Raw genomic sequence first — 22,954 nt, 5'->3', positions numbered from 1 at the left:
TAGTAAGGGATCTGTATTCATGTATATATTTATGGATACTTTCTTTCTCTTTTTTTATAACTATACTGCATTCATGGTTTGATGTTTTCTACTGTTTAAGAAAAAAAATCAGAAAAAAAGGTTCACAAAGTCACTCCGAAATCTTAATGAGAAAATGATTCACGCACCTGCATCGAAGTCCCAATCTGAAACAAAAGATTTGCAATCCACCTGTTCCGATCTAAATCATGTGATTTGCGATACGCGCTCTGAAGTCCTAAACCAAATAAATTGATTTGCGATATGTGAAGTTCCAATCTAAATTAAATGATTTGCATTCCACGCTCTAAAGTCCCAATCTGAATTTGATTTAGATCTGGACTTCAAATTGCGTATCACAAATCATTTGATTTGAATCATTCAATTCGCTAAATGATTCACAAACCCGTTCCGATCTAAATCAAATGATTCACGATCCGCAAGTTCCCATCTAAAGCAAGATTTGCGAACCCACTCCAAAGTTCGGATCTAAATAAAATGATTCATGATCCACGCTCTAAAGCCCCGATCTGAATTTGATTTAGATTGGGACTTCAAATCACGTATCACAAATCATTTGATTTGAATCATTTAATTTGCTAAATGATTCACAAACCCGTTCAGATCTAAAGCAAAAGATCTGCGAACGCGCTCTAAAGTTCTGATCTAAATCAAATGATTCGCAATCCACGCTCTAAAGTCCCGATCTGAATTTGATTTAGATCGGGACTTCAAATCACGTATCGCAAATCATTTGATTTGAATCATTCAATTTGCTAAATGATTCATAAACCCATTCCAATCTAAATCATATTATTTGCAATCCACACTCTAAAGTCCCGACCTGAATCAAATGATTTGTGATACCTGAAGTTCCAATCTAAATCAAATGATTCGCAATCCGCGCTCTGAAGTGCCAATCGGAATTTGATTTAGATCGGAACTTCAAATTGCATGTCACAAATAATTTGATTTGAATTGAATTTGCTAAATGATTTATTAAACCGTTCCGATCCAAATCAAACAATTCATGATACACACTCCAAGGTTCCAACCAGAACTCATGATACGTGAAGTTCCAATCTAAATCAAATGATTTGCGATATGTGATCCACTTAAAAATAGCATTTCGAAAAGCTTTCACTCATCACTACGTGCTTTTTTAAATCGCTACAAGCGTCGTCAAAATTTGAAATTGAATAGCTCTTTTAATTGTTTTTTTTTTTTTCTACTGAATTGCTTGAAAGGAATTCAAGCAAATCAATAGCAAAAAAGTCACAAGTTTGAATCAATCAGAGAGGCTCCGGTCAAAGTACTTCAAGCACTTTAAGCACCTTGTACGAACCCTATTTCTTTCTATGTCACATTATGTTATTAAAAAAGGTTGCAGACCTTGCATTTCATGTTGACTTTACCAGTATCTATCCAAAAACCTGTTGTATATAAATGAGTGACAATGCTAAGAAAAACTGGGCTTTATCTAAAGACGCCACAGAATGACTTCCATCATTGGCTGGGTATAAAGTTCGTTGAAGCATATTGCACCTGGGTAATTTAACCTCATTATCCTGGACCATCATTTTTGAAACTCAATTTCAGGCACAATGCACGCTTTCATTTTATCTGGCAGGAATACAATGATATCCATCACTTACATTTCACATGGCTAACTGACTTTCCAAGAAAAGGATTGCTGAATTTGGTGAGAGATCGCACTCAGCTGAAAATGCATACCACATGTGGAGGCAATACTTTCCAAGAAGAAAAATTCACACTAAGAAATTGAGTAACTTGGATTTGAAAAGCCAAAAAATAAACAAGACACATGCTAACATTTTGTATTAAAGGTGACGTATCACAAAACTCTTACTTTTTTCATGTTTAAGTGTTTTAATCGGGTCCCCAGTGCATCTACCAACCCAGAAAATGTGAAAAAGTACAACCCAGTAACTGTTTTGGTAAGCCTTTCTCAGCAAGCTGGTGACGTAAAAAGGCCCTTAATTCGAATGTCTCCACCCACGGTTCCTCCATTTTGTTTTTGCAAGCGACAACGGTGTACCAGTTCTAACACCATGCCAAAAGTTCAAGCAAAGCATGCTAACTGTTCTGTCATTGGCTTCACAGATGAGCACAGAAAACTATTTAGAGTCCCAGCCTCGGAGGAGACAAGAGAGCAGTGGATTTATTGATTTATTTACTGTATATTACGCTGCTGCCACACAGATCTAATATAAACATGTGGTTTCTTTCCTAGCGATTTACCTTCACAAACATAACCGACTGTTTTTGTATCTCCTGTGTTTTTAACATAAACTTGTGTGTATTTGACAATGTAAGCGCAATAAGACATGAAAGAAAACTTAGTACTTACATGCCGTGTGACAGAAGCTTTCTGTGTGTGTGCTTCGAATGTGCACACTCAGAAAACCCTATATCAGAAGTTTGAACTAATATGGTTTAAAATGCATGATTTCAACACAATAGATATGATAATCAAAACCAAACAGATTAGCAGAGTATCCAAGGTACGAGCTGTAAAGGCACAGCTCTATTCTTGAAAAAAGGGGGTGGAGAGCAGCAGCTCATTTGCATTTAAAGAGTCATGCACGAAAACTTTCTGATTCCACTCAAAATAGTAATTTTCAAAATTATATAATAAATTATGTTTGGGGTATTTTGAGCTGAAATGGTCACAGGCGTATTCTGGGGTCATCTGGGATTTATATTACATCTTGTAAAAAGCATTATTCAAGTTGTCTTGAATATTGTGGTTTCTAAATATGTTCAACAGAGCACATATCTGTCTTGATAATGTTCTGGTGCCTAATTTGAACAACCACCGTAAATTTTTATGGTTTTATGTTTTATAATCTATTATGTTAAAAAAGAAAGAGAGATCACTTAAAAGATTAATAGCACACAATTTGATATCTTATATCTTGTTCTACTGTATTCATTTACTCTCACAATTTATTTCAAAAACTTGTCAACCAAATCTCAATGGGATGCATCCTGTCTTTTCTTACCTCCCCTTGATGTTAGGTAGCACTGCACTTCAATAAGATTTCATCAGAACATTTCTGATGAAATCTTAGTACCCGACAGCACTTCTACCAACACACAGAACTCTAAGGAGGAAAAAAAAAAAGATGTGAAATGATGTTCATTTGGGCGCATTTCAATTTCAAAGGTCCCAATGTTCAGAACAGTGAGTCACAGCACCAGTCTGAATATGTCCTATCAAATAATAGAACAAAAGCAAATTGGATGTCCATGTTCTGCCAATGCATCTGTAGGATAATAACATTATGTGAAAATCGCCATTTAAAGGAATAGTTGCTCCAAAAATAAAAATCCTGGGTGCGGCGGATCTGTGCAGAGAATCACACGGAGTAGAGGTTATGGGAGTGTTAGGATCGAGCTGTACACTTACCCGGACAGATTCCAGTGCATCCTTTCGGATTCGCAGCTGAATCTGTCTTGCCAGGAGCTCCTGGATCTGCTTCTCCACTGCCTCCAGCTCCATCAGAACCGAGTGCAGCTCGAACGTGTCTTCACCTGCACTCAAAGGTAGACACAAATTCGCCATTAAAGCAAGTAACAGTGAGTAAGCAGTTTAAGTGTTTGTGAATAGAGAATAAACGATGTATGCAAGATTAGCCGCGACCACGCTGGCAAAGCTAAACGGGTTATAAGCTAGCTTAGTAGCGGACTCGGGAAAGCAAAAATAAAAACTAATGATAACAAGGCGTTCCGATTGTTTTTGTTGTACCACACGACGGGTATATTCACATGTTATGAAAAACAAGAACGATGGTGTATAGAATTGTTTTAGGTTTAAAAATAGAAAATAGTAATTTGACTCGACGGAGCTTCAACTCAAGGTGCGCGCTAGGACAAACATATACTGTACATACATATACATACATACATACATATATATATATATATATATATATTTATACCTGAACTATATTTTATGTAACTTATTACAAGATTTAGCAAAAGAAGACATTTTTTTTTAAATATTAGGGCTGCCACTAACGATTAAATTTTGGTAATTTGATAATCGACTATTCTAAAGACTATTCTAACAATTAAGTAATCGTATAATTACAAAAACATTTTTGTAGTAATAACAATAGACCTAAGCAAATAATTGCCTTTATAATTACTTAAAATACATATATAATAGCAATGAGGCAATAAGTAGTTCAAACAATGTATTAAAAGCTGTCATTAACGATTATTTTTGGTAATCGAATAATCGGTCGATTATTCTGATGATTAATCGAGCAATTGGATAATTATAATAAAAAATTATAGCAATAAAAATAAAGTTTTTTTTTTAGTTCAAATAAAGTATTAAAAGGTCACTAACGATTATTTTTGGTTATCTAATAATCGGTCGATTATTCCGGTGATTAATTGAGTAATTGGATAATTATAATACAAAAATTTGTAGTAATAAAAATAAAGTTTTTGTAGTTTAAATAAAGTATTAAAAGCTGTCACTAACAATTATTTTTGGTAATCGAAAAATTGGTTGATTATTCTGGTGATTAATCGAGTAATCAGATAATTATAATTTTAAAAAATAGTAATAAAAATAAATTTTTTTGTAGTTCAAATAAAGTATTAAAAGACATTTTTTTTTTTTTAAATCTGTAGTAATACAAATAGACCTAAGCAAACAGCCTTTAAAATACATATGTGACCCTGGACCACAAAACCAGTCATAAGGTAAAATTTTACAAAACTGAGATGTATACAACATATGAAAGCTCAATAAATAAGCTTTCTATTGATGTATGTTTTGTTAGGATAGGACAATATTTGGCCGAGATACATCTATTTGAAAATCTGGAATCCGAGGGTGCAAAAAAATCAAAATACTGAGAAAATCACCTTTAAAGTTGTCCAAATTAAGTTCTTAACAATGCATATTACTAATCAAAAATTACATTTTGATATATTTATAGTAGGAATTTTACAAAAAAATCTTAATGGAACATGATCTTTACTTAATTTCCTAATGATTTTTGGCATAAAAGAAAAATCTATAATTTTGACCCATACAATGTATTTTTGGCTATTGCTACAAATATACCCCAGCGACTTAAGACTGGTTTTGTGGTCCAGGGTCACATATATAATAGCAATGATGAAATAATAAGTAATTTAAATGAAGTATTAAAAGCAAGTAATCATATGGTTTTATTGAACAAAGGTGTTCAAATATTTAATTGAATTGTAGTTTTTGTAAATTCACAATAGCATTATGCTTTTTAATGATTTTAAATTTATCATGCAGCCTTGGAAAGCAGTCTAATAATGGATTCTCGTCAGTGAAATCCACCACTTCTGGTATTTACTGGTTACTCGACACGGGCAAAATGTAATCAAGGATGTTTTTAATACAGAGTACTAAAACTGAGTGCTCAAACCTAAAAATAAACGTCATTGGAGTCTAAAGCAAAATTTTACCCCATTGATATGATAAATATGCATTGTATAATTGCATATTTAATTTCATTGCATAATTAAAATATGCATGCAACAGACAATAGGTTTAATAAGTAACTGGTAAAAAAAAAAAAAGTATAAAAACAACTGTAATTGAACATCTTGAGAGCCAAATAATAGACAGTTCTAAAGAATCACACAAACACTTCGAGCATCATTCATTTTATAATAATGCACCTGCACAAAATTTTATATAACTCATTTCCAGATTTATAGGACAAACAAACAACGGATGCACCTGGTGCTTCCATGACATTAAGTAAACAAAATATGGGAAAATAGGTTAGTGTGCTACAGTAATGTAGGTCAGTGCTGCCCTCACCTGCAGTTTTCTGAGTGTGAGCAAAGCCCAAATGACCGACATCTTACTGACAACTGAGGGCCTGAGGAGACGGGGGACAAAAAACTATTTCATCCAGCTGAAAAGGAAGACTCGGGTCTGCTCATGCCTCCTCACAGGCTTTACAAATGTCATGTGTGACGTGATTCAGCTTATTGAGTTACACAGAGCTATGGACAAGCACCTCGGCCAACATATGAGCTTGAAATGATGGGAAATTAACGGTATATTGGATGGGACTGCAGCACGATTCTGACCCACATTTCAAAATCCTGGTCACAGTAAATGTATTTACTAAATGAGCTTGCATCCATCAAGATAAGTGCAACCACCTCTGTATAGAAATTATACAACAAAAGTGCCTAATGGCAAATATGCAAACATGTTGATCAATTAGACGCACACCTGAGGAATAAAAGATAAAAAATGTGGTTAATACAAATAATCGGATTTGTTTCAGGTTAAAGTCGATAACCAATAAATGGCCAATGTTAAAGGAAAAAAATCTAAAATTTTAGCTGAATAGATAAAGTAATGTACGGATATGAGGGCATAGAAACAAAGCAGAGGAACAAAAGACGACTCTCAGAAGCATCTGACAAACAGGAAGAAAATCATGATGATTGTGTTTTGAGGTGACAGAATTTAGGTCACATCGGACACTCATGCTGCAAAACACTGCCAGCTCAGACAACACTGTGAAAATTGGAACAAGTTGAAACTGGGATAAAGGACACAGGCCTCTCCGCACAACACATAAGGACGCTTGATCAAATAAGCAAAACCCATCATGGATATTCAGCTGGAGAGTCATCTAACAATCGTAAGAGCTCCACTTTCAAAACATGCAGACTATGGCTCATTTTTAATGCATAAGGAAAGAGAAATGTAATAGGATCAAAATAGAACATTTTATTCGGACCACCAATACATTTACATGAAGAGGACAATATATTAGATATACAACAAATTTGATTCTCCTTCACTGGAATTCTGTTCAGTAACTCTAATACATTCAATTTCTATGACACAACATATATTACATATTACACAAGTGTGTTTTACATTCAATACTCAAAATTAAAGGATAAAAGGTAGTTATTTAGAAAGAATTACCTTTACTATCCTGTACCAGCTCTTAAAATACTGTGTGAAATAAAATAATGTGTTGAAATAATGTGTCCTCTTATCATTTTGTTAACAAAGTCCCACAAACTTCACTCTGAAAATACATTAATTTGACAAAAAAAAAAAAGTATCGTTCCCGTCGGACGAGACTTTTCGTTCAGGAAAAAGGTGGATATAGAAGTCTAGTTTGTGGAGGTTATATAAAATGTTCCTTACGCTTAAAACCTGTGTTATTCTCAATCTTCCCTGAGACATTCCTTTAGTAAAAAAAAAATGCAAACACAAAACCTGCATATAAAAACTGTTGCTGTGAATTGAATACAAACATTTTGTTCAAAAGTTTGGGGTCAGTAAGACTATTTTTAAAATAAATTAATATTTTTATTCAGCAAGGATGATCAAAAGTGAAAATATTTATATTTCTTTTTCAAATAAATTTCTATTCTTTCTATTCGTCAAATAATCCTGTGGAAAAATGAAGAGACTTCCTTCAAAAACATTACACTCTAAAAAATGGCACTGGGTGAAATATGGGCAAAAAGTGATTGGGTTGTTTAAAAATTACTATATTTCTTGCTTAAAATCAACCCAAAATAGGTTATACATTAAAAATCAGACACATAATTACCAGAGGTATCCGCAATAATCAAAAGGTAAGCATTTATTAATAAGCATTTAACTTTATTTAACTTTATTGAACATATTAATAAATATTCATTTCCAACCTATTTTTGGTTTGTTAAGCAAGGAATATAGTAACTTTTAATTACCCAGATGCGAACTAGGGCTTAACGATATGACCTAAAACCAAAATCTTGATTAATTGAATGTTTTACCTCAATTACGGTGAATGAGCGATTATTTTTATTTTTTTATTAGGGATTCAAGCGTTTAGTGCTGAAACCCTACTGTAATTGTTAGAGTGGCCAAGGATCAGCAATCTCCAAGTAAAACTGATCGGCAGACCAAACCATAAGTCGTAGAAACTTGAAACTTTGAGGGATGGTAGTACTCCCACCGTCTACAACGTCACCAAGACTCGCCCCAATTGGCCTGACGGGGGCGCTACAGCGATCAAAAAAACTTTGAAATAGAATGAGATATCTCCATCAAACTCATGACGTGTATGTAAGAGCTGAATCTGAGGTCACATGGAAAAAAGTCACGGACCTTGGCCACTTGGTAGCGCTATAAAGAAAAAACATAAAACTGTCATAACTACGCAAACGTTTGTTCTATCAGATTGAAATCGGTACACATGGTCTTGGTCCAAAGTGCCACAAGCGTTAATAAAGACATTTGCGTATCTCTAAAAAAACATGGGAGCCATTGGCAGAATAAATTTGAGCACCCATTAGACAAGGTTAACGGAGGCCGATCAGAACGAAACTTGGTGGGCCCGTTTGACTCATCACCCTAAAGGTCTGTGAGAAATTTGAAAGAATATTGGCTCTATGCACTATGCAGTATTTACTCCATTTTTCTATTTGTTATTACTGCCATACGCACAGAACACGTCTTTGCGTCTAAAACATGAAACGCAAGCTTTCAGGAATGGTTTAAAAAAATAGCACAGCGCAGAATGCCTACTTCGCCATGTTGTTGACAAACACAAAGTTGCCATCAGGGGCGTAGCAACCGGGGGGGACGGGGGGGACATGTCCCCCGCACTTTTTTTGACCTAGCACCAATATTTCCGCCATTGTTCTCTGATTTGTTACTTAGATTTGAGTGAACTAACATTTAGCCAATCACAGCGCAAATCTCTTGGGTGTCCTCAAATTGCCACTTTGGTGCTGTAAAATGCCCATTGTTCTTCTATTTAGAATTTATTATACTGTATGAACATCACCATACTGTCGCCCCCACTTTTAAATTGGCTGCTACACCCCTGGTTGCCATGCCAACCTGCTACAGTAAACGAAAGCTTGCCCCACCTCCGGGGTCTTCTGATTGGTCCACTGTTTTGGAACTGAAGTTTGAGGAGCAGTGCTGCGTATAAAAGTTTAAATTTTGTTTATTTAAAAAGACACAAACGCAATGGTCGAACACATACATATAACGCCGACTACACACGCGGTAGTATGTTTTTAATGGAAATGTATTAACAGGATTTAAAAAACTGAATAATTTCGGTAGTTAGAGGTTCTGAATTTCGTTTTCGATTACTTTTTGATTACTTGCCCAGCACTATTTTAATTTTTTAGAGTATACAAATCTTTCCTTCCCCCAACTTTTGAACATTAACGCACAAAATCACAATTTACACTGAAATACAGTGCCTTGCGAAAGTATTCATACCCCTTCATTCCCCCCCATTTTGTTACAATGCTGCCTTGTGTTAAACTGATTTAAATTAAACATTTTTTCCACATCTACACTCCATAAACCATAATGGCAAAGCAAAAAACAGGTTTTTAACATCTTTGCAAATTTATTAAAAATTAACTTCAATGGTTCCACTGCATAAGTAATCATACCCTCATCTGAGACAGTTGAAATTTAGCTCAGGAGCATTCATATTGTTTGTTGATGTTACTACACTCCGAGTGAAGTTAACCTGTGGCAAATTCAATTGAATGGGTCTGATCTGGAAAAGCACACAAGTTGTCATAAAAGATCTAACAGCTCAGACTCAGAGACTGCATCAAGCCACACATCTAGGGAAGAGTTCAGAAAAAATTCTGCTGCACTGAAGGTTCACAGAAGCATGTAGTCTCCTTTACCCTTAATGGAAGAAGTAAAAAAAACAGGACTCTTCCTAGAGCTGGCCAAACTAAGCAACTGACGGAGAAGGGCCTTGGCTAAAGTGGCGACCAAGAAGCTGATGGTCACTCTAGTTGAGCTCCATTATCATATATGCAGATGGGAGAAACAAAGTACTGAGTTAAGGGTATGAATACTTATGCAATGTACTTATTTCAGTTTATTTTATTTTTAATAAATTTATGAAAGTGTGACAGTTTTGTATTTGCTTTGTCAATATGGTGCATGGAGTGTATTGATGTGGAAAAAAAGTCATTTAAAACAGTTTAACATAAGGCAGCAACATAAAACATGAAAAAAATGAAGGGGTATGAATACTTTCGAAAGGCACTGTATGCTTTGCTCATCTTAAGCAATGGGATGCAATGAAAATTAACACATAAGCAAGAATGCAGTAAAAAAGCGTGAATACTTCATGTGATTGGATTAAAGGTTAATTAGTTAAAATTGTACTTTTAACTTGATCAGGCAAAAGCTGCTATATAACAGCTCGACAAAACATGACCACACTCCCATCAAAACAAAAACAAAATTAATCAAAAATCCCAAAGACACGCAGTCTTAACCTCGCTATACTGGACATAAAATGACCAAGTTCCTTCTCTCCAGCCTGTTGATTTGACATTGCGCAGGTTATTACGAGCATTTCACACAATCCCGCTCAGTTTCGCCAACAGCAACATCGCTCAATAAATGCCAGCCAACCAAAACAGCAAGTCCTCTGCCCTCGAAATCCAGTGTACATCTCCCTCAGAGCAGAGGCTGTTCCCTTTGGAATAATAGCAAATCCCACTTCTCAGGCGGATCACAGCGCTTTCCTGATGAGACCACCGATCAGATGTTCTAGATGCTATCTTGGCTATTCCAAGACGATTCAGTTGCACAACACAGCGAAAAGTGGGTCAACACCCTTCCCCCCCCCTCTTTTCTCATCAGCACCACATAATGTGAAATTATGGCTTAAAGTGGGAATGCATTGCATAAAACTGAAAGGTTAAAAACAGTACAAATATATGTGGCAGCTCTCTCCACTTGCATTAGGAAGATAAGTGGTACCTCAATGTGACTGCAAGAGTGCAACCGCACCTGTAAACAACACAAAGTGCCATCATTTGGAGAAAAAGACTCCTGATTGGCTGCTTCCCAACCTGCTGTCTAAGAGTGATTTGATGAGACACCAGCATGAGGAAACTCATGCACTGCATTAGTTAAATAGAGAAAAACAACTGGTATTCAAGCCAGAGTCTTTGAGCAACTTTGGAAAGGCACCAACAGCCTCAGCGGTGTTAAATGAATGATTAATGTGGTAATGGCTGGAGTATATAGTGTAAATGTGATTAGTCATGGGAATGCAACACTCTTAGCACCTCTAACAACGAGCTCCTTCTGCCTCAGTCCACTTGTGCAAAAAAAAAGAGTTTAATCGAAAACTTAGCATTCAAAGACCACTTTGAATCTCAATCATCAGGTATGGGGGTGTTGCAATTGCCGTGGTAGATGTGCACGGGCCCATCGCAGAGATAGTACAGCTGGAAGACGTCACCATACCCGTGTTCCCTCCACCATGTGCAAAGCTGTCGGTTCCAGCTGCAGGAAAGAGAATAAAAGAGTTCCCTGTGCTCCATCCCGATCATTGTGAAGAAATCCTGATCGCCCAGGTGGCCCCGGAAGTGGTATTTCTCTGCCAGGCGAGCCACCCGCTCAGGCTCTAGAAGCTGGTTGTATAAGGTTGAGTGACGCATGGCATCGAGGTTTAGAAGCATTACGCCACTGTTAAAGCCAGGAAGACCGTCTGGTGGAGGGTCGCCCACATGGGACTTGGGATTCTCTTTGCGGTACTGCCAAAAAGTGTGCCTACAACACAGAGAAGATAATGCAAACATGAATTTAAGCAAAGACACATAGGTTTAGAGATGGGAACAAACCCATTATTTTACTGTGAAACTCATTTAATCCACAGCTGGTTAAAGTGAGGTCTGCTAATCTACTAATTATTTTCACCTTTTAGAGCAGAAAATAAATAAACAAATTAATAAAATAAAATAATAAAGTAAAATCAAATTAAATAAATCAAATCAAATAAAGTAAAATAGAATAAAACAAAGTAAAATGAAATGAAATGAAATAAAATAAAGTAAAAAAAATCAAATCAAATAAAGTAAAACTAAATAAAATTAAACAAAAATGTAAATATAGTAAAATAAAACCAAATAAAATGTAGAATCTAAATCATATAAAAAATCTAATTATATCAAACAAGTAAAATAGAATAAAGCAAAGTAAAGTAAAAATAAGAAAATACAATAAAATAAAGTAAAATGAAACAAAGTTACATAAAACTAGGTAAAATAAAACAAAACAAAGAAAGTAAAATAGAATAGAATAAAGTAAAATGAAGTAAAATAAAATAAAGTAAAATAAAAAATCTAATCAAATCAAAAAGTAAAAAAAAATAAAGTGAAATAGAATTAAGTAAAATAAACTAAAATAAAATACAAAAAATAGAATAAATTAAAATAAAAAATCAAATCAAAGACAGTAAAATAAAATAAAGTAGGTAAAATAAAGTAAAATAAAACAAAAAAGTAAAATTTAGTTGTAAAAATTGTATCAAATCAAATAAAGTAAAATACAATACAATAATAAAATAAAATGGAATAAAGTAAAATAAAATAGAAGAAAAAAGTAAAATAAAACAGCAGAAAAAACAAATAGAATAAAGTAAAAACAAATAAAATATAGAAGTAAAAATTAAAAATATAAATTTCACCTTTTGCAACAAAATACTAAAATTATTTTAAGAAACATAAAAAAAGAAAATTGATCATTTAATCTAGTATAAATACATATAAAGTAATAATAAATGTAAAAATAAAATTAAAGAAATTAACACATAAATAATAACAATAAAATAACACTTGCAATAGAGGAAAACCCCTGTCATATACAGGGATCAGAATATCAAGCATAAGAGTGGGTTCTGTGCAAAAATATGATTCCTCTCATGCTTTTGTTCTCAAACTGAAAAAATGTAAAACAATAATAGACAGTAGAAGAACAATAGTTAAGGTGTAGGCTGCATAAATCACAAAAAAGTAAAAACAAGCATGAAGGCCTAAAAAGAAGAAAGGCCTCTTTTTTCTTGGCTGTTCTACAATAGAGAACCCAAACCTTCAGTTGTAAAACTCAATAGATAATATGATAATATAGATAATTATGAATAATAGTATTCATAATAACTCTGAAGTATATAAAAAATCAAAATGAAACATTGCATCTTGAGACTTGTAACATGAGACTGACCCAAGGCTGTACGCTTAACTTATAGACTGTGGCATGTGGAAAATCCTGAAAATCTCTAGCATGTTTTTTTGAAGTGTACTAAGATTTAGCAGTGGTGCAGCATGCGGCCTGGTAAACGTCCAAGACCACGCAGTGCTCGTAGCAAAAAACATGGAGCGATGAAACCAAGCTTATTCAAAGTAGCTTTGATCCATCAAGTCAAGGCCCCCTGCAGGGAATTCCTCCGAGGATCTCCTCAAGTTCATAGATGCTCTCTCGTTTTTAAAAAGCCCAAGCTGGGTTAGAAACAACAAAGAGACTTCTGAAGCTGCTGCTCCTGGACCGTTCATTTGACAGCAGAAGAACAGAACTAGACAGGATGACACAAACTTGAAGCTTTTATCTTGCTCCCAGAGACTCCAATTTAGTGCAACTCCAGTCCATGGGAGCATTTCGGAGAGAACGATTGCCGGAATCAACAGGAGTACAGGTAAACAAGAACATGACTACTGCAGTAACTCAGAGGGCCCTGTCGGCACTTTGATGGTGCTGCTCAAACTGCTTTGTGAGATACTGTTGCTCTAAGTTATTCCATAAACCTCAGGTATAAAATCATGATTATTTTAATCTTTTTTTATAAAGGCTTGTCCTGCACACTTTATAATTCAAAATGCTGGCAATGTAAATATACATGTGTTGCATTAAGATGTAAAAGATGAGGGACAAAGAAGTATGCTTTGAAGCAGCAATTCACACCCAACAAATAATAAAAAAAATGGTTATGGTTTACTCACCCTTGTGTTGTTCCAAACCTGTATAAATTTCTTTATGATGTGGAACACACAATATGATATTTGAAGAATCCCGGCCAATATTCTGCTCCAAATATTATGCAATTGAAGATTTAAATGAATGAATGAATGAATGAATGAATATCCATATGTGCTTGAATACTACTGAAAAATCCACGAGGGCTATAAAGTAGGTCTGCAACAATTATTACGAAAAACAATTAATGCATTATTTATTTATTTATTTGCTTATTTATTTTAAAATGTGATAAAAAGACATCAACAATTGTGTTTTCATTTTTGTATTTATTTATTGTTAAAAGTTAGTCTTCGTTTTGGCCAATATTCTCCTCCAAATAACAATAAATAAGTAAATAAATACATACAATTACAAAACACAACAATGCATGTCTGCAACTATTATTCTAAAAATCAATGAATGCATTATTTATTTTTTTATTTATTTTAAAATGTAATAAAAACATTTATGATTGTATTTTTGTTTTCTGTATTTTATTTTATTTCTATACTTTTTTATTTTTTAAGTTATTCTTTATTTAAGCCAATATTCACCTCCAAACAACACTCAAATTGAAGGGTAAAAAATTAAAATAAATAAATAAATAAGTAAAATGTATTACAAAGCACAATAAGAGCATATCTGCTAAAATTATTTAGAAAATCTATGAATCCATTATTTATTTATTTATTTTAAAATGTAATTAAAAAAAAAATAATTTTATTTTTATTTTCTGTATTTTATTTATTTTTATTTTTGTTAAGTTATTTTTTATTTTTGACAATATTCTCCTCCAAATACCACTCAAATTAAAGGGTAACAAATCAAAATAAATAACTAAATAAATAAAATAATTACAAAGCACTATAAGAGCATGCCTGCAACAATTATTCTGAAAACCCATGAATCCATTATTTATTTATGTATTTATTTATTTTAAAATGTAATTTAAAAAAATAATAATTGTATTTTTTTTCTGTATTTTATTATTTTAAAATATTTTCCTCCAAATAACACCCAGGACACGCTGGAGGGACTATGTCTCTCGGCTGGCCTGCGAACGCCTCTGTGTTCCGCCGGAAGAGCTGGAGGAAGTGTCTGGGGAAAGGGAAGTCTGGGTGTCTCTGCTTAGACTGCTGCCCCCGCGACCCGGTTCCGGATAAGCGGAGGAAAATGAGATGAGATGAGATAACACTTCAATTAAACGGTAACAAATAAAAACAAATAAATTAATAAAATTAATTACAAAGCACCTTAAGAGTACGTCTGCAAACATTATTCTGAAAATCCATGAATCCATTATTTATTTATTTATTTTTAAATGTAATAAAAAACATAATGATTGTTTTTATATTTTCTGTATTTTCTGCATTATTTTTTTTTTTATTATTATTCTTTGTTCTGGCCAATGTTCTGAAAATCCATAAATCCATTATTTATTTTTAAATGTAATAAAAAAACATTAATGATTGATTTTTTTTAAGTTATTCTTTATTTTGTCCAATATTCTCCTCTGAATAACTCAAATTAAACAGTAAAAAAAAAAAATTATTACAAAGCACCATAAGAGTATGTCTGCAAAACTATTCTGAAAATCCATGAATCCATTTTTATTTATTTATTTTTAAATGTAATAAAAAAAAAACAAAAAAAAACAATAAAGGTCTTTTTATTTTCTGCATTTTCTGTATTTTTTATTTTTAAAGTTATTCTTTATTTTGCACAATATTCTCCTCCAAATAACACTCTATAAGAGTATTTCTGCAACAATTATTCTGAAAAACCATGAATCTATCACTTATTTTTTTATTCTAAAAAAAAAAACAATATTACATTTTTTTTAAGTTATTATTTGTTCTGGCAAACATTCTCCTTCAAATAACACTCAAAAAGGAAGTTACAAAATTATATATAGATTTTCAGTGTATAAACACTTCTGTATTTCTACATGTGTGCTCCTTTGTTCTCTTTGCCCTTGCTCACTGCTTGTTTATTGGATAAGAGCAGTAAAATGATCCCTTCGATGCATTTAATGTCTAAGAAAGTCATACTGGTCTGCAATGACAAGTTAAAATTAAGATGATTATTTTGGGGTGACCTATTCCTTTGATAAAGATGAGTGCACCTTCAATCCAAGCATTAAAAACAGCAAGAGCAATGAAACGTATTAGTGAAAAAGTGAGACTTCTTTGCATGTCTGTCCCTTTAATTCCAGCACCTGCAGATCTGAGGTGGCATGACACAGAATATTTAGGCCACCCTCTGTGAGTCTCCTTCTAATAATTAAATATTCATGAGGAGACGCAGCGCTCTGAGAAATGCTGCATGTCAGATCTGAGGGCATGGCTGAGGCGCGCTGGGTCAGCATGAACGCCTGCCTGGGCCGTCCCTAATGAACGAGACTTCAGAGAGCTCCCAATTATAGCTGCGTTATTCAGTCTTTAAATGGAATTTGTGAAGTCAGAGTGGAAAACAGCGGGTGTCACCACGCAAACACACATCGGTGGCGTGGGCTGATTGGCAGCTTCCTGTATCGTGTCTCTTCAGCTCAGCATCGGCACTTTAACACACAACAACTTTTCCCTGCTGTTTAACGGCCTCCTCCATAAACTCCAGAGGAATGTCAGATGGCACTTCCACATTTCATGTCTAGTTCTAGTCTCTTTTTTTATGAGTGGCAAGACCTGCTTTTCAGTTTGAGAGGATGTACGTGCTCTGCGGCACAAATGGGGAAGAATTCATCACCATTAACAACTGGACGCTGCTTTGCAGGACATGTAATGACTCAGGAAAGGAAATGCGTTTATAATGGCATTATGCAAACAAGGAAAGTACACTGTAAAAAGTTTTCACCAGTTTCAATTTAAAAACTTAAGTTCAGCAGCTGCCTTAAGTTATTTAAGTCATTTTAACTTATTACAATCAAAATCAGTTGATTTAACTTAACATTTTAAGGCAGCTGCTAAACTTAAGTTTTTAAGTTAAAACTGGTGAATTTTTTTTTACAGTGTACACAGTGGTATTTTTCCAACTTAAAAAGTAGGGAAATATTTAATAGTATGTATTAAGGATACATTAAAAGCCAGATATAAAATAACATCAGAAAATAATGCCAAATTGCTTTCTCATGAATGGTTAAAAATGCATTCTTTATCACTTTCAGCCCCACCACAGAATATGACAGCAATGAAAATCTATTATTTCACAAAATGTTATTCATAAAATGTTAGCATTTTTAATGCAGATATTTTATTTCAAGAATCGCTAAAATGTCATCTTCTAAATTATTGCAAACTTACACACAAATATAATATAATATAATTATAATATTCAGTGGTGGAAATGACCACCAATCTACAATATAATATAATACAGTAAACTTTTCATAAATATATATAAATATTATATTATTCTGTGTTGAAAATTAGTGATCTACTATATAAAATAAGAAAATGTAAAAATAAATATAATATAACAATGTAATCTAATAAAATTTATTATATAAAATAATATATTATTCTGTGTTGAAAATTTGTTTTTTTTAAATAAATCTATAAAAATATATTATTCTGTGTTGAAAATCGAAAATGATTTAGTGAAGTGATCTATTATATAAAATAAGAAAATTTATAATATAATACTTTTTTTAATATACTAAAAACATAACATAACATATAATATACATTTTTTATAAATATATACAATTATATTATTATGTGATGACTATGACAGTGATCCTCTATATAAAGTAAGAAAATCTATAATATAATATATGCATTTTTTTTTATAAATATTTAAAAATATAAAATTATTCTGAATTGAAAATGACAGTCATCTACTATATAAAATTAGAAAACATAATAATATAATACATTTTTATAATTATATAAAAATATATATTAAGTGTTTAAAATGACAGTGATCTACTAGATAAAATTTGAAAATCTATACTATAATATAATAAATATAATAACTTTATAAATATATAAACAAATATAATAATATTCTGTGGTGGAAATGACAGTAATCTGTTATATTAAACAAGAAACTTAATATAATACAGTAAACTTTTCTTAAATATAAATTTTATATTTAATATTTTGATATTATATTAAATATTATATATTTTAATATATAATATTCTGAGTAAAAATGACAGTTATCTACTATATAAAATAAGAAAATATATAATAATATTAGCAAACTTTTTATATATATTATATTATAAAAAATTAAATTTAAAATATTATAATATAGTATTTTGTGGTGAAAATGACAGTGATCTATTATATAAAAAAATAACTAATTCTTTAACTAATTCTTCCATTTAAAAATTTAAAACAATAATATAATATTTTGTTTTATAATTATATACAAATATATATTCTGTGTTAAAAATGACAGTGATCTACTATATAAAATTTGTAAATCTATAATTTAATATAATATAATACCATTTTAATACAGTAGAATATTTTTTATAAACATAGCATTCTGTGGTGGAAATGACAGTGATCTATTATATAAAATAAGAAAATCTATAATAGAAAATAATATAATAAAAATATTACTAGTATAATAAAACAACATTTTAATAATATAATATAATATAATATAATATTATGGTAAACTTTTTACAAATATATAAAAAAATAAAGTGTTGTGAGCAAAAAACAGTGACCCACGATGTAACATAATAAAATCTGTAATATATAATAACAAAACTATAATATATTATTATTTTAATATAATAGAACTTAATTACATTATATTATATTGTGTGTTATACAGTATGTGATCATATGTGACAGTGCTGAAAATTGCATATATGTATATCAGGAAAACATGTACATGTTTAGCTTACATACTGTACAATGCTGGCCTGCATGGCCATTTTATTTCAAAAATTGTTGGAAATGCTCACGTTTTACTAAAGCAGGATTTTACTTTTAATATGCTAAACATTTGCAAGGTTGTTCTGTGCACTTGTTCAGCAATACACAAATCAAAGTTTAATATTTAGAGTCAGAATTTTGTTTAAATCCCTAACTGCAAATACGAGCAACAGCAACACAGAAGCTACCCTTAGGAAACACCACTAATGAGGCAATCATTTCCACTGCATCTTAACAGCTAATAGGTCTAGGGGGCTTTTACACATGAAATAAACATTTCCTTTAAACTGCTCCATTCTGAGAAGAGCCTCAGAAATGGCAGCATTATGCACTTATAAACAATCCATTTTTCATGTCAGGAGCCCAAAAAAAAATTGCATTTTGAAAATTCATATAGTGAAAAACACCATGTGGCTTGTGTGTAAAAGAGCCACTCACCTGACACAACAACATGCTGCAAACAGCTGCTCTGGATTTCAAAGCTTTCTCCTTTATTAAAAACAAATTAAATGCTAATGGATTTTGTTTTTAGTACATCAGAAACAGTGTGAAAGCGAGAAGACAAAAAAAGAGACAGAAAATAACCACCCCATTAAGGCACCCACTGTGAGAGAAAGGAGGATGCTTTATTCACCAGAACAGTTTAAGACTTCCTGTCATTGCCAAAAACACATTTTTGAGAACATGTTAGTGGTTCGGAAAATCCATTTTAAGTGATGGACTGCTGCTGAGCACTTATGGTTTTAGTAAAATGGTGAGGTTTTCACAATCTAATCTGACTGGCTGTGGCTTGAGGGCTGGTTTACAGTCAGGACAGCCTGTAAGGCAATGTCTGAGGCAGCTTTCTCTCATCTCTTCATCTTTTTCTGCTATTCTTCCTCAATCATTTGAGGATGTGTGTCTCAGCAGTCCAGAGCTTCAGCATGCACCTGCCACTAAGAAACGATCTGCTATTTGCCTCAAGCAAAAGGAAGTCAAGCACCTATTTGAAATATGTCAAAAAGCAGCTCTCTCTCTCAAAAAAAAAAAAGAAAGTGAAAGAACAATCTGTGGCAAGCCCTTGTGTTTTACATGAACTGAAAGGTCTCTGTGAGCCAAAAAACGGGTTAAAAAAACAAAAACAATGCTGTCGTTTTCACTGCACCGTCCTCTCTCATGATGCCAATTGAACACTGTAAGAAAAGAAAAACTGAAAAGCTAATTTTTTGCCAGAACATCTGTCGGTCAAGTTTCTTTCAACTCTAAAACACAACACATGCAATGTGAAATTTCAAGTACTGGCAAAACAGTTTATTGTCCGTAGCTTTTTCCCTGCAAAAGCACTATTCCTACCATTTTGAAGCATATTTCAAAAGTTTTTAGACCAAAAAAGTAAATGAATGACATTTTTGCCATTTAATGACTTGTAATAAGCTGAGACAAACACACAATATGTATATAAATAGGTAAATCATGTACTTTTTATGCACACACAATTCATTTATTTTTTGCCAATGTAATATAATATAATAAAAGATAAAATATATAAAATAATACAATCTATAACATAAAATAATAAAATAAATTTAATAAAAATATAATATAATAAAATGTTAATATAACATTTTCTAATAAATATATAACAACATAAAACAATATAATAATATAACATGATATAATATAATGGTAAACTTTTTACAAATATATATATAAAAATTACATTATAGTATTTTGTGGTAAAAATGACAGTGATCTATTACACAAAATAAGAAAATATATAATATATAATAAAATAAATTATGTAAGCTTTTATATAAATATTACTATAAATATGACAAATATTTTATAATATAATATATAATATAATAGTACACATTTATATAAATATTATAAATATTATATTACAGTATTCTGTGGTGACAATGACAGCGATTTATTATATAAAATCTATAATAGAAAATAATAAAATACGCTTAATAAAAGTATATTATAATATAACTTTATTATAACTTTTAATAAATATATAACATAATATAATATAATGGTAAACTTTTTCCAAATATATGAAGAAATATTACATTATAGTATTCTGTAGTGAAAATGACAGTGATCTATTATACAAAATAAGAAAATCTATAATATAATATAATATAAACTAATAAATAATATTCTGTGGTGAAAATGACAGTGATCTATTATCTAAAATAAGAATATCTATATATCTATCTATAATAGAATACATTTTATAAATATATAACAAAAACATTATAATATAATATAATATAACAAACTTTTGACAAATATATTAAAAAAGTACATTGCAGTATTCTGTGGTGAAAATAACAGTGATCTATATAAAATAAAATCAATACTATAATACATGTAACAAATATTGCATATAAATAAAATGTTATCAAATTAAACTTTAATATATAACATAAACATAATATAACAATGATTAATTATTTACAAATATATTAAAATATATTTTATATATAATATTTTATATATATTATATATATATATATAAATATTATAGTATTCTGTGGCAAAAATGACAGTGATCTATAATCTAAAATAGAAAAATCTACATAAATATATATATTCAATATATCAAATATACTTTTAACCTTTAAAATTGAATTTAATTCTGTATAGAAAACTATCAATAAAATTGTCTAGTAGTGTAATAACAAAAAAATTCAATATTTGTGAGTACTATGAATGTCCTGTGCTTAATAGAGTTGCAGCATCAAGTTTTATGTGGCACAGAGAGTTGCTGCTCATGTCAAATGCTCCAAGTTGACCGCTTACAAGTGTCCTTGACTATAAGGATGCTGCCTTATAAAGTTAACTTGGAAGAAAGCTAGTGACACTTATATGGACACTCCACATCACATATGGACATCAGACAAATTTAAACAACAGTACCAAAAAGATGATGATGATGATGCCCTCTGTGAACAAGAACCAAAGTTCAAAAGTTTACTGCCTGCTGACCAGTGAAAAGCAACGTGCAACGTATAATCTCGACAAAGCCCTTGGCTAAAGTTCAAAGCTGAACTGTTATCTGATCTGCTATGATCTATGATACAGACACAAGAAGCTGATATCCTTGCAGCGTCATCATGAGCATCATGAGCATGATAAGGATTATGCACTCAAATACAATGGTGAACTATTGCTTAAGGCAAAATATGATTAGCTTGTACTCATCTTACAGATCACAGAGTACCTACAAAACAACAAAAAATGCTTTTATTATTAAATTAGTGTGGTAAGTAAAGAAAAGAGTGGCTGGAATTCCCTCCAAAGTATGTGAATCAAGAAGAGGGATCTTATGCAACGGGTTTGTGAAATATTAAACACAGCGCTCTGTGAAGCCAGATGAGCTTCAAAGATGAGCATTTCATTGGTGTTGGCAACCAGTGAACGAGGCCACAGGAAGCTCTATCCATCAACGCTCAGCTCGAGATGTCAGGAACTAACTGGGACGGAGGAAAAATATGATTGGAGGGTAAGAGAACGAGCGAGACATGGAGAGGAAAGACACAAGCCTGATGGAGGAAAAACAAGGGAAATGAATCCTCGTAAAAACCTGCATGAGGTCTGGCATGAAATTTAGATTAAACCGAGGCAAGAAACAAACAACGAGAGATTTTTGATCTGTGGTCGGATATTTCTATAAAAACGATCTTTGAATGCACATGGATCGTAGCATCCAAAAGCCAAAAAACAACAGCCAAAAAAAACAATAAATAAACTTTCATTTTGCCAAAAAAAAAAAAAAGATTTCTGTGATGCAGAAGAAAAATGGAGAGTCATGGAATGGAGCGAAAAACATATTCAGTAAAACTGTAGTTTAACTTGAAGAAATTATGACAGAAATATATTGCTATTGCACAATACTATGTATTTTACAAAACACACACACCTTTTTTATTCAATGTTGGCTTAACTTATGAAATTATGACAGAAATATATTGCTATTCTATTCAATGTACTTTGCAAAACAATATACACGAAATATAAAATATTAAAACATTTATTGCGTTTATACAATATTTTAATATTTAAATATTACATATTTAATACAATTTTGGTTTCAACTAAAGAAATTGTGACAGAAATATATATATAATTTCTGTCATAATTTCTTTAGTTTAAACCAAAAAGATAATAATAATAATTAAAAAAAAAAAAATATATA

General features: G+C 31.8%; 1 protein-coding gene across 1 annotated transcript in view; it reads right to left on the bottom strand.

The window, feature by feature from the left end:
- Positions 1 to 6,776: 6,776 nt before the first annotated feature.
- xxylt1 (xyloside xylosyltransferase 1) overlaps positions 6,777 to 22,954 on the bottom strand; it is a 75,866-nt gene continuing 59,688 nt past the window's right edge. The window contains exon 5 of the mRNA XM_073825689.1: positions 6,777 to 11,632. Coding sequence (XP_073681790.1) covers positions 11,236 to 11,632 — 397 coding nt within the window. The 3' untranslated portion in view covers positions 6,777 to 11,235. The remainder of the gene's footprint in view (positions 11,633 to 22,954) is intronic.

Source organism: Garra rufa, chromosome 20 (genome assembly GCF_049309525.1).
Source record: "Garra rufa chromosome 20, GarRuf1.0, whole genome shotgun sequence".
Lineage (NCBI taxonomy): Eukaryota > Metazoa > Chordata > Actinopteri > Cypriniformes > Cyprinidae > Garra > Garra rufa.
The sequence above is the reverse complement of the archived record's forward strand: the minus strand, read 5'-3'. Positions and strand labels throughout refer to the sequence as shown.